The sequence below is a fragment of the Peromyscus maniculatus genome, chromosome 2 (assembly GCF_049852395.1).
Source record: "Peromyscus maniculatus bairdii isolate BWxNUB_F1_BW_parent chromosome 2, HU_Pman_BW_mat_3.1, whole genome shotgun sequence".
NCBI lineage: Eukaryota > Metazoa > Chordata > Mammalia > Rodentia > Cricetidae > Peromyscus > Peromyscus maniculatus.
Genome location: NC_134853.1, coordinates 9,916,642 through 9,929,316, shown reverse-complemented (window position 1 = coordinate 9,929,316; position 12,675 = coordinate 9,916,642). Strand labels below are relative to the sequence as shown.

Here is a 12,675-nt window from a genome sequence, read left to right as displayed (position 1 = left end):
TGTGACTCTCTGCCCTCCACCCCACCCCACCCCCAAATTAGGAAATGCCTCCCGGGACTGCGAAGACGAGAAAGCATCCCCAGGCGAAGTTTTATCTGGCTAGGAAGGCGTGTAGAAAAGACATGCGAAGGGAGATTAAAAAAAAAAACAAACAAACCCGAAACAAAACAAAAAACAAACTATAAACCTTACACCTGTAGCTGGGATTTGAGACCAAAAAAAAAAAAAACCAAACAAAAAAAGAACCCCAAACCCGCGGATCCAGACAGCTTCGTGACCTGGGCGTACTGCCGCGGGTCGAACCCAAGCAGCGGCTCCGCCAGCACCTAGGCTGGGCCAGCGTGTAAACTGGCTGGGAGGCGAGGTACCCAGGGCGCCCCGCCCCGCCCCGCCCCGCAGGGCGCCCCGCCCCGCCCCGCCCCCGGGCGCCCGCGCGCCAGCCAATGGGACGCGCGGGCCCCTTCCCATCGGCGACTCCACCCCCGTGCCCGGGATGTTGGGCCCCCGCGGCGTGACGCGAGCACGGCGGCTCCGCCCCCTGCGTCTCTGGCCTCGCTGGCCTTGGGGGGATGGTTTCATCATGGCGTCAATGCAGGTGAGCGGAGCTGCTGCAGCGGGGCGGGCGTGGGGGCCGCCGAGACGGGGCGAGCGTCGGCGCGGGGGCGGCGTCCGGGGCCGCGGGGCCCGGCTCCGGGCGGCCTTCCCCGACCTCGGGGCGTCGGGGGACCCAGGTCCGGCGAGCGGAGCCGCGGGGGGGTGGCGGCCGGTGGCCGCGGACGGTGGCGGCCGCGAAGTTGTGGCATAAAAGGCGGCCGAGGGGAAGAAAGGGCGAAGTTCGGCGTGCGCTCCGCGGCGGGGGCTCCGCTCCGCGCCCCCGCGCGAGGACGGCCGCGGCTTGGCTCCCCGGCCACCGGGGAGATGCTCGCCTCCTCCCCCTCCCCCTGCGGTCCCCGGCAGGGTGGAAACAGCTGTGCCCGCCGCCGTCGCCCGCGGTCCCGGCGGCCGGATAGGGGCAGAGCGTGGGGGTGAGCCGGGGAGCGCCTCGCCGAGGACGGCCGCTTGCCCACGGCGGTCCGCGGTCTCTGCCCGGCCTCCCACGCGCAGCCTCGCATCGCCCGGCCCCGGCTTGCTCTTCTTCGATCTTCATTCCGTGCCCCGTGGGTGCCTCCTCCTGTCAGCCCGCACTCCGGGGCATTCCCCGGCAGCCCACGGCTCCTCCGAAGCCGCCCTTCGCCTGTGTCCCCAGCGTCCTGTGCCACCCAGGGTGCGAGCTTGTGGGCCCGCTCCTCGGCCTCGGGAGAAACTCGCTCTCTTAATATATGTATATATATTTTTTCCTTAGGATGCCCCACCCTTGCGGACTCGGTAAGGCCGTGGCTCCTTTGCCCTTCTTCCCCAGACCTTTAAAACCTTAGTTTGGTAGAAGGCGCCTGTTAACCCGTGACGGTGGTTTTCCTTGCCTTCCAACTTAATGTACTCCTTTTTTCCCCCCTTCCAAATCCAAGGGGGAAAAAAAAAATTTTTTTTTTTTCAGGCAAAGATGGCAACCACAATTGTAGTTTCTAGAGATTGCATTATCTATAGCTGGCGTTTAATTTACAGATAGGGCTAGCGGTGTTAAAGCACATAGAAGAGAGGGCAGAACTCTTGTAGAGTGTCAGCGGAATGCCTTTTGGAGTTTTAACATCCTCTTGAGTAAAGAGAGAAACCACATTTTCCTTAGAAGAATATTTGGCTTTTGTTTCTAGAAGAATAAGCAAGATCTCATTGTTGGCGCTTCTCTGTGCTGGAAATGTTTTTCATTCTTGCGCATTTTTTCCATCTTTGACTGTGTCTTTCAACCTGCTTTCCCTGCAACACTGTTTGCATTTGCGTGTCCCTTTGGCCTCGCCTGCAGAACAATAAAACTGCAAGGAGTGTTTCTGGTTGAAGAGATGTCACGAAATGGTGCAGCAAAAACAAGAACAATTTCAGGAAACGTTATACTTTGCACTCTCCCCAGAGACGTTAGAGAAGTTTCGTCATTTGAGGCCAAAAAAGGAACTGTGGAGCACCAGTTGGACAGCAGATGGGCTATATGATTGCTCTAACATTTCTATCTGTATTAAGACATTGTTTGTTAGGACCTCTCGAAGATGATCTATCTTAAGATAGAAGCATTATTTAAGACTAAAAATAAAGATTAAAATCCACCGCACTTGTGGTTGTATTTGGCTTTGGCAGGAGAGCTGTTTAGCTTTTACACTTCAAGTGTTTGGAAAAAGCAGGTTTGTTTCCAAGAGAGATTGATATTTTTGGTGTTTACTCTGTGCCTTCAACAGGGGGGAAAATGCTTTTTATGCCTGTTCTGTGCTTCAACCACAACCTTAGACTCCAGCGCACCAGGCTTTTTTTTATTCCTTTGTCTTCTGGTTAACCTGGGGAACTGACCCTTTCTGTTTTAATTAAAGGCAAAGCTTGACCTTTGTATGTATTTCAAAGTATCTGATAATGTTTTAGGGAACTAACATTTTGATGAAGATTTATTTTTATTGTGTGTGTGTGTTGTGTGTCTCTCTGTGTGTGTGTGCATGTGAATGCAGGTGCCTGTGTAGGCCATTTCTGATCTGCTAGAGCTGGAGTTAATAGGTGCTTGTGAGCTTCCTGACGTGGGTGCTGGGAACCAAACCGGGGTCCTCTGCAAGGGTAGTTCTTGCTCTTAACCACTGAGCCGTCTAACCAGCTCCATAGCAGACTCTTTGAAGGACACTTTGGTGTGGTTTCTATTTCTGTATCTTTGCGAAAAGTTTATTTCCTGACCATTTGACAGCAAAAGTTAGCTCTTTTCAAAGTAACTTAATTAAACATAACACTATAACTAAATGATCAAATGTATTCATTAACTCAGCAAGTATTTTTAGATAAGATTAGATTTCCATATCTTGCTACAGGGGTATTATTATTGCTGAAGAAGATATTACTTAAGCTGCAATCAAAGCTATATTTTAAAAACATGCCACACTGTGCACATGTAATGTGGGATTTAATCACTTGATAGCAGTGAAATAATTTTTATATACAATAAAATCAAGTAAGGTCAGCCCTTTAGTTTCTTACTAGAGGATATAAATTTAAAGCTGAGGTTGTAATTGCTTTTATTTTTTATTTTTATTTATTTATTTATTTATTTATTTATTTTGGTTTTTCGAGACAGGGTTTCCCTGTGTGGCTTTGCGCCTTTCCTGGAACTCACTTGGTAGCCCAGGCTGGCCTTGAACTCACAGAGATCGTCCTGGCTCTGCCTCCCAGTGCTGGGATTAAAGGCGTGTGCCACCGACACCCAGCTATTTTTTATTTTTGTTTGTTTTTTGTTTTGTTTTGGCTGTCCTGGAACTCTTTCTGTAGACAAGGCTGGATTCAGGGATCTGCCTGCCTCTGCCTCACATGTATGGGGATTAAAGATGTGTGCCACCGTTGCCCAGCTTGCTTTTGTGTTTTATCTTCATTTCAGCTGTGTAGCCCAGGCTGACATCTAATTTGTGATCTTCCTGCCTGGGTCTCCTGAGTGCTAGGATTACAGGTGTGTTCCACTATGCCTGGCTTGGCTGACATGTACTCTGTCAGTGCTTCTCAACTTTCATACACAAAAGTAGTCTTTGATAGTACACTAAGGTAGATGATGTTGTTGGAATCTGGAAGCACCTAGCCAGGGAGCTGTGCCACCCATCAGGAGGTGCCCATGTTGTGGGGAAGCTGCTGTTGCTAGGGTTCATCAGTATACAGCTCCGTGTGGTGCATTTCATATTTGGATGCATTCTTTCCTATTTTGCTTCTTCTCTTCCTACTAGTTCCTTTGAAAATAAAGTCAGAAATCACCAAGTAAGATTATAAGATAATGTTTTAAGAGAACTCTTTCTTTAAAAAAAAAATTTTTTTTAGATATATTTTTATGTGTGTGGGTGTTTTGCCTGGCATGTATATCTGTATACCACATGCATGCCCGATGCCTAAAGAGGCCAGAAGAGGGTATTAGATCCCCTGAAACTGGAGTTATAAATTGTGAGCCACCATGTGAGTACTGGGACTGGATCCTGGGTCCTCTGGAAGAGTAACTGCGGAGTCTGAGCCTTCTCTCCAGACCTAAGAGCTCTTTTTTAAGGGTTTTGGAGACAGTTTTTCTGTATAGGAGCCCTTGCTTCCCTGGAACTCGCTCTGTAGACCAGGCTGGCCTTGAACTCACAGAGATCCGCCTGCCTCTGCCTCCTGAGTGCTGGGATTAAAGGCGTGCACCAGCCCTGTCAGGTGAGATACTTAATTTGGCTTTCATACATATTTTCCAAATTTAGTATTTAGCCATTTTGTTCAGATTCCTTTTAAAATAGAAGTTTTACATTTTACTTCATTTGATGCTGGCCATGGTGGAACAAACCTTTAATCCCAGCACTTGGGAGGTAGGGTAGGCAGATCTCTGTGAGTACTAGGCCAGTCTGGTCTACATAGTGAGTTACAGGAAAGCCAGGGCTACATAGTGTGAGACCGTGTCTCAACAACAACAATAATATTTTTTTTTTAAACCTGATTGGGACAAAGTGGCTGAGTGGGTAGGGCAATGAACTACTAAAATCTGTATGTTTTCCTGATTTGACCCCTTTTATGTGTATAGTCTTAGGAATTTAGCACATAATAGCTGATGTTTGTCAACTCTAAATAATGTAATTGCAAGGAATGGTTATTCTTTGTGGACACCCTTCTTTTCTCTCTCTGTCTGTGCCCACTCCCCTTTTTTTCTTTTTGTGACAGGGTCTTACCATGCAGCCATGGCTGTCTTGGAACTGGTTATGTAGAGCAGAGCTCACAGATCTTTCTGCCTCTACTTACCTCGTGCTGGAATGAAGGGTGTGCACCAGCACCGGCAGCCCTGCGTTTTCATCCTCTCTCGCTGAGGTGGATCTTGTCTTGGATTGTGTCCAGCACTTTGTTCAAGTTATTGGCTATAGTGATTCAGAGAGGTAGGCTCTTGTCCTACTAGTCCGGTTGCCTTGACAGTTAGATGCTACCTTCTTATTTGTCGATTGTCATAATTAAGGTTTTAGCATAATCAGAAATTGGAAAATTGTCATCTTGGATCCTGAAGCTTATTGACTATCGGGGAACTTGAATTCTGAGTCTGCGGTTTGCTGGATTCTTTAGTAATAGGGCAGCCAGAGGTGTAGAGTAAGTGCCGAGGGACTAGGGGATCTGCATAGTGTGGAACTGAGAGTGTTCTGTGTAAATGACAGACATAAGTGGTCAAAAGCATAAGTGATGGCGTGTCCTTTTTATTTTTGCATTCTATCACATAGCTTTTATGGAATCTCATCTTTATTTGTCTTGGAAGTATCTAGATTTTTAACGCTTCAAGCCTCCTTCCCCAATGATTCCATGAAAGCAAAAAAGTACTTTTATCTTTTAAATATGGACAAAGCTTGTGAGTACAATAAAGATTGGTCTATCACTTGCCACTTCAAGAAGCATTCATGAATAGCAAATTCTGCTTTGGTTAATTCTACTTGAAGAAAATCTGTTAATCAGTTTCTTAGTGGCAAGTTGGTTGACTAGCACACAGGAACACTTTAAAATTTAGATTCACGTTATATAGTCCAGAAGGTTGTTCATTGTCGTGTGTGTGTGTTTGTAAAAACTTTTTCTAAGTACCTTTATTTTTTCATCTGGATTCTTAACTGCAGTTTTGTAAAAGTCAGGTAACTTCATTATGACTTGGCAGTTTCTGTAAGCTACTTATTTGGGGAAGTAGGAAATTTGGGAAATTATATAGTAACTAAGTAATTAGTGAAACAGATTGGAAGCCAAGTTCTGAAATGTAGTGATGCTGTGTTGTTCGAATCTTAGATGATCTTTTAATAAAAAACCCAGAGCCAGATAACAGGATGAAAGCTGGAAGATCAGAGAAGCAGAACAAGCCAGCCACTAGTTCTTATCTCTACGAAATCCTCAGCCTAAAGAGAGTGAGTTCCTGTTTCCTCACACCTTACATACCTTTCTCTGCCCTGCTGTATTCCTGAGATTAAAGGTGTGTGTGCTTCCCAAGCAAAGACATGAGATCTCAAGTGCTGGGATTAAAGGTGTGTGTGACCACTGCCTGACCTCTATGTCTAATTTAGTGGCTGGCTCTGTCCTCAGATCCTCAGGCAAGTTTATTGGGGGTACACAGTATATCACCACAGTGCTGTACATTAGTAGGTAATGAAGATTTTTTTGAAGTTTGGAATTGTTGGGAAGTTATTGGGATGATTCGTTAGCTTTTCAGTCAAGAATTAAGCAAATGAGCTAGGAATTCACTACTCAGTGGTAGCACATTTGCCTAGTGTACTTGATGGTCCCTGTTCTATCCTCAGTGTTCAAGATAAGAAACAAGTACTTATCTCAGTGCATTGTTTTATAACCTCTGTTGCTAAGAAATTGAGAGGTAGCTGGTGTGGTAGTATACATTTTTAATCCCCAGCACCCACGAGATAGAGACAGGCAGATCTCTGTGGGTTCTGGTCTACATAGCCAATTCCGGGACAGCTAGGGCTACATAGTGAGACCCTGTCTCAAAAAGGGGTGGTGGTAGTGGTGGGGAAATATTCCTTAACATTCTTAATAAAATTAATTTAAGGATCAAATTAAATGTACATTATCTGTGTACTGAGAAAATTATGATGGTTTTACTGTTTAAAGACACTTCTTTATCAAGGAGAATTAAAAGTGTGATCTGGCATCTTTCAGATGATGCACTTTTGTTTAGTATTTACCTAAACTGAACACTTGCTTGATGGCGTCGGTTACATCACTCTGTAATTGGTATCTGCTAATGGTTAATAGCAGCAAAAGACTTGTTTGTGTTTTTTGGGTGTTTTAAAAGTTTCCTCACTTGATAGTTTTGAGTATAGGTTTTTGATGACAAAAAAATACTGCATGCCTCTGAGATACTAGGAGTAAAGACCATGGGCTCTGGAATCAGAGGCTCCAGAATGGAGTGCTCTCTTACCACCGGAGAACCCTACTGCACAAACAGCTGTAGGCAGTATAGTGGTTAAGACACAGAGTAGAAGAGGTAAACCTGTATATATAAAAGTGCTTTGATTTTACCTGGAGATGGGATCTCTTAATCATGTAGCCCAGAGTGGCTGCAAATTTGTAATTCTCCCAAGTGCTGGGATTACAGGCATGTACCATTACACCCAGCTGTAAAATTGCTTTTTTGAATTCTCTTCCCCAAACATGTTTCTTCCTTGTTGATACTTGACAACTTCTTTATTTGTGAACTAGGGACTTTAGATTGATCCCACCCCACCATTAGATCCTCTATGAATTTTGTCATTTCTACCTACAGAAGAGATCCAGAACTGGAACTGTCTCCTCTTCTACATTACATCATCATCATCCCTTTCTGGATTTCATATGAGCAGTTTCACTGATGGTTTCCTGCCTCGTTCTTGGACCCTTACAGTCTTCTTGCCAACCCATTAGACTCAGCAAAAGGCAGATGGCCACTTCAGTCTTCCTTATTTTATTCAGACTGATAGGACTGATGAGGCAGTGGTTCTCAACCTGTGAGATGTGACCCCTTTGAGGGGGATTTGCATATCAGATGTTTACATTACGATTGATAACAGTTGTGAAATTAAAGTTGTGTAATAGCAACAAAATAATGTTGTAGTTGTAGTCACCACTACTATATTAACAGGTTGCAGCATTAGGAAGGTTGAGAACCATGCCGTGACCTCTCCCAGATACTCAGGTTCATGTCATGTGGTGGTGGTTCCTTGCTGTTCCCACCTCAGCCCTTTGCTCCCTTCCCCCGTCAGACCTTTAACACACTTCTTCAGTGAGACTTTCTCTGACTGCCCAGTACAAGTGGCATTCCAACCCCACACTAGTAATTCTCACATTGCTAAGTCCCTCCGGATTATGATTTTATTGGAAATCAATTAGCTCATCATTTCCTCCTCATGCAGTTGGATGGCTGGTATAGAGGAGGCCCTCTGTAAATGTTGAATGAACAAATGAGCATAGCATCTAGAATCCAGTCAACTGGATTTGATTCTAGTTTTGCATTTGAATAACTGTATAATATTTTTCCACTAAGCATAAAATAGGGATGATAAACAGTCATATTTGATAAAATAGGAGATTATCTCATGTCATGAAGTTTTTGAGTTGCTTGTGAGTTCTAACTATGATGTTGTAGGCCTCCGGATTTAAACTCTTCCTGCAAGGATTTTGTTTTGTTTGTCCTTTTGATTTCTGGTCTTTGTGTTGACTATCAGTAGGAAAAAAACAGATTTCTTTTATGATTGTGTCATATGAGGACTCTTTATTTCCACATCACAGGAAGAAGGGCAGAAGTATGGAATCCAGTTAGCGTGCATCCTTAGCCAGTTGTCTTCATATTTGAGGTTTGGCCACATAAGATTACCAGCCTTCTATGCCAGTCGTAAAGGCCTATTTTTTCCTTTAGATTGAAGTATATGGGCTGGGTTCTAGCTCAGTGGTAAAGTTCTGCCTAGCACAAGAAGCTTGTTCTATATGTAGCACTGCCCTCTCCAAAATTAATTAATCAAAGAACTCATTTGTTATAAAGTGTATATTGTAAGGCTTCTGATATATCCACCACCATGAATACCGTTTCTCATATTTTCATCGACTCCAAAAGAAGTAACTGCTATTTGCAGTTACTCCCATGTTTCTCTCTCCCTGGCCTCAAGAAATCCCTATTCTCTTTTCAGTTTTTAGGGATTTGGCTATTCTGGTTGGGTTTGGAAGCTTTGCATGCTTTGAGATTCTCTGTGGTGAAGATCTTACCAGTGTTCTTGTAAGGGGTTTATTTATCCATTCGTCAAGTTGATTTTGTTCCCTGTTTCTATTCATCAATTGATAATTCTGATTATTCCTGTATTGTGATAAACAATGCTGCTATGATCATTCTGTACACAGTTTTTGTATACATGCATATTTTAATTTGTTTTAGATGTGCATTGAGGAGTGGAGTTATATTTTAACTTTCTAGTGTATAGAGAAAACTTTTCTTTTTTTTTCGAGACAGGGTTTTCCTGTGTAGCTTTGGCGCCTTTCCTGGAACTCACTCTTTAGCTCAGGCTGGCCTCGAACTCACAGAGATCCACCTGCCTCTGCCTCCTGAGTGCTGGGATTAAAGGTGTGCGCCGCCACCGCCTGGCATGAAAACTTCTTAATACTCTGTACTCATAACACTTGATACATTATTTCTGATTTTATTTCCTTCATAAAGCATTTATCTGATACCAGCTGGATGCTCTACAGTTTAATCCAGTTCCTATTCTGACCAGAGTTAGTACAGGTCCTTCAAGACTGCTCCCTGCTTAGATACGAGTTGCAAGCAGAGTGTCCCAGGCTACTCCCAAATTCTGTCTGACTTGCCTCCAAATTGGAGATTCTCAGCTAACTTGCTCCCCTCCCCCTTTCAGTGATACTCCTGCATTGGCTCACAGTACTCCAAGATAGTGGACACAATTGGTTGTGTATTGTGAAGGCACGTTTGACTTTATTGTTGACAGTTCTCTTAGCCTCTTAAGTACTAATATTACAGACATGAGCCATTATACCTGACTATGAGGGTTTTTTTTTTTTCTCTCTTTTTTCTTTTTGAGACATGGTCTGTGTATGTAGCCCTGGCTGTCCTGGTACTCTACATAGACCAGGCTGGCCTTGAACTCCCAGAACTCACAGCCTCTGTCTCCAGAGTCCTGGGAGTAAAGGTGTTTGTTGGCCATCACTGTCAGCAATGAAGGTATTTTAAAAGGATTCAATGAAGAACCAGATGACTTGATACATAGTGAGATTCCTAAGTGTCCTGGGTTTTGTAGTCTGTTCCTTGGAGTTGGAATGCAGGTGAGTTCTTCCTCAGTCTAGAAGCTCTCCAAACTCAGCTCTTATAGACTTTTCTCCCTCTGTCTCCTGAGTATAGCTGCATTTACAGGGATGCTCCTTTAGGGCCAGTTTATACACTGCTGGGGTTTGAATGCAGGTGTTCATGCATGCTGGGCAAGCAGTTTAGCAACTGGGCGACATACCTATCTTGTGGAGTTTTGAGGTTTTGTTAAGGGGCGTGATGGATGTAGTCATTGGTCAGTGGTGATCACCTCCATTTTAGCCTCTTGCTATAGATTGGGAGGGTGGCCCTCAAAATTCTAACCCTATCATTTCCTTGATTGGATTCTTTGTTAAATAGTCTTTCTTCTCAGGATAGCTTGGAGCCCCCAGCATGTCACTAACATATAAGAAGATACTTCAGAGATCCCAAGGGTTTTAGGAACTGTGTGCTACACAATTGTAAGATGACCTAATACAGCTGTCCCTCGGTATCCATGTGGGGATAGTCCTCAATTCAGGGTACCAAAATTCTTGATTAAATCCTTAAGCAAATTGCATAACATTTTCATATACTGTATGCCTCTGCCTCCTGAGTGCTGGAATTTAAAGGTGTGTGCTACCACCACCTGGCTTTCATTGTGATTTTTAAATTTATATTTATCAATGATTAATGATGTTGAACATCTTATATTTATTGGCCATTTGTATGATTTCTTTGAAGAAGTATCTGTTCAAATTCATTTTCCATTTAAGAAATTGTCTCTATTGTCAAGTCGTAAGAGGTTTTATTAAATAATTTATTTACTTATTTGTTTGAGACAGGTTCTTATTCTGTAGCCCTCCCTGGCTGGCCTGGAGCTTGCTGTGTAGACCAGGCTTGCCTAGAACTCACAGAGATCTGCCTTTCTGATGTTAAATGCTGGGATTAAAGCCCAGGCAGTTTGAAGCTAGTCTGGTCTACAGAGTGAGTTCAGGATAGTCAAGGATACACAGAGAAACCCTATCTCAAAACAACAACAACAAACCTTGCTAGGATAAAAGGCATGGGCCACCACCCTGGACTTTATTTTCAGTTATATATGTGTGTAGGTGTCTGCGTGTGGGTATCTGTGTGTGAGTGTGTGCATGTGAGTGCAGTTGACTGGAAGCCTGAACAGGACATGTTAGATCCATTGGAGCTGGAGTTACAGGCCATATGAGTCACTTGATATGGTACTTAAGACCCAAACTAGAATCTTCAACAGGCATTCTTGCCTCTGAGCTATCTCTCCAGCCCTGTAAGAGTTTGTGTATGTTCAACATGTATACACCAGGCTGGCCTTAAACTCACAGATCAGCCTACCTCTGCCTCACAAGTACTGGGATTAGAGGCGAGTGCCACCACCCGCCGCTACATGTGTATTTTCTAAGTACTAGAATTGTAGCTCACACATTTAGGTCTTTGATTAATTTCAAGTTCCTTTTGACTATGGAGTATGATGCATTTAGTGTTTACATGGTAGCTTGTTTTCCTTTTGGAGTATGTGCAGACTTGAAAGTCCATCAGTTTAATATTATCAAGCTAGTAAGTGGGCAGTCTGCAGATGAGAATTTATATCGTAGCCCTACTAAAACATTTAGTCTTAACAAACTATGACTGAGACTTGATGTGTTTCTCTGTCAATCTTCATTATGATTAAGAGGTATACTGGAATTAGACTTAAAATGCTGTAAGACAGACATCTTACAGGTTGACTGTCCCGCTATAAATTGACCTTTTCTTTAAACTGTAGCTACATTTTATGAAGGGCTCTTCCATAAGATACTTTTTTAAGTTGTGGAAATAAGATGTAGAAGTTAAGCTTACTTTGTATTACATACAGGAAGGATTAATAGGAAATTAGGTACTGGACTTTGGAAGGAGCATGGTGTTGGATCTTCACAATTACAGACTCTGTATTTGAATTCACCTGCTTGTTTACATTTATATATAAAATATATATTATATATCTGAAACCCTAAGTCAATTCTGAAATGTTTCTGGGTCACATTTGCAAAACAGTGAGGGTGTGTTCCCCTGAGCACACACTGAAGGTCAGACGAGGCAAGGTTCTGCTGACTGCAAGTGAGTATCCTTTCTGGGGTCCATTTGGTGCCCTGTGTTTGGCATTTTTGTGCTTTTTGTTGATGATTTCTCTGTTTAATCAGCCACAAGCACGGTACTAAGGTGCTTTTTAGGGGTCCCGAGTTCATGAATGCTGTCATGTGCCTTAGAGAAGTGCTTGTGTCAGAGAAGGTTCACTCAAGCATGAGTTCAGTGTAAAGAAGTGACATTTATGTAGATGTTTGTTTACTGTGTGTGGTGCTGGGGATTGTGTATAGGGCTTCCTACAGGCTAGGCAAGTGCCCTGCTGATGAACTGTGTGTTTAGTCCAATAAGGGATCTTTAAAGAGAAACACAAAAAGTGAAGGTTTACTGGTGGCTGACTGATGCAAAGGTGATGAGGATCATATAGACCGCTCTGTTTCCTCTGGAGCCCTGAGTTCTCTATTGACTGCTTCAGTCTTTGCTAAGCTACAGACCACGTGAACACTGTAAACTGACTGTGTTTTAGGTTTCAGTCCATCTTTGAGTTGGCAGTGTAAGCCAGATTCTAACTGGTGAAATTTGTGCTACTACATCCAAGTCCTTGTTTCTGTTTTCTCCTGCAGTTCAGTGACTGTCTCTGTTTGGAGTTTGGTTCTGTTTTTCAAGTTAGCCCACACAATTCAAACCAGTTGTTTGCAGCATTACTCTCACTTTGAAGTCAGCTGGGAAACTGA

The 12,675-nt window shown here is 43.6% G+C and overlaps 1 protein-coding gene across 6 annotated transcripts in view; it reads left to right on the top strand.

Moving 5' to 3' along the window:
- Positions 1 to 338: 338 nt before the first annotated feature.
- The window catches only part of Ube2w (ubiquitin conjugating enzyme E2 W), a 66,336-nt gene continuing 53,999 nt past the window's right edge, over positions 339 to 12,675 (top strand). For 2 of the 6 annotated variants that reach the window (XM_076563767.1, XM_076563766.1), the window contains exon 1: positions 445 to 595. In XM_076563767.1, the coding sequence (XP_076419882.1) occupies positions 494 to 595 (102 nt within the window). In that variant the 5' untranslated portion in view covers positions 445 to 493. Of the gene's footprint in view, positions 596 to 1,302; positions 1,366 to 12,675 lie in introns of those variants that run through there. The other 4 variants (XM_076563769.1, XM_076563768.1, XM_076563764.1 and 1 more) reach the window with 4 other exon arrangements.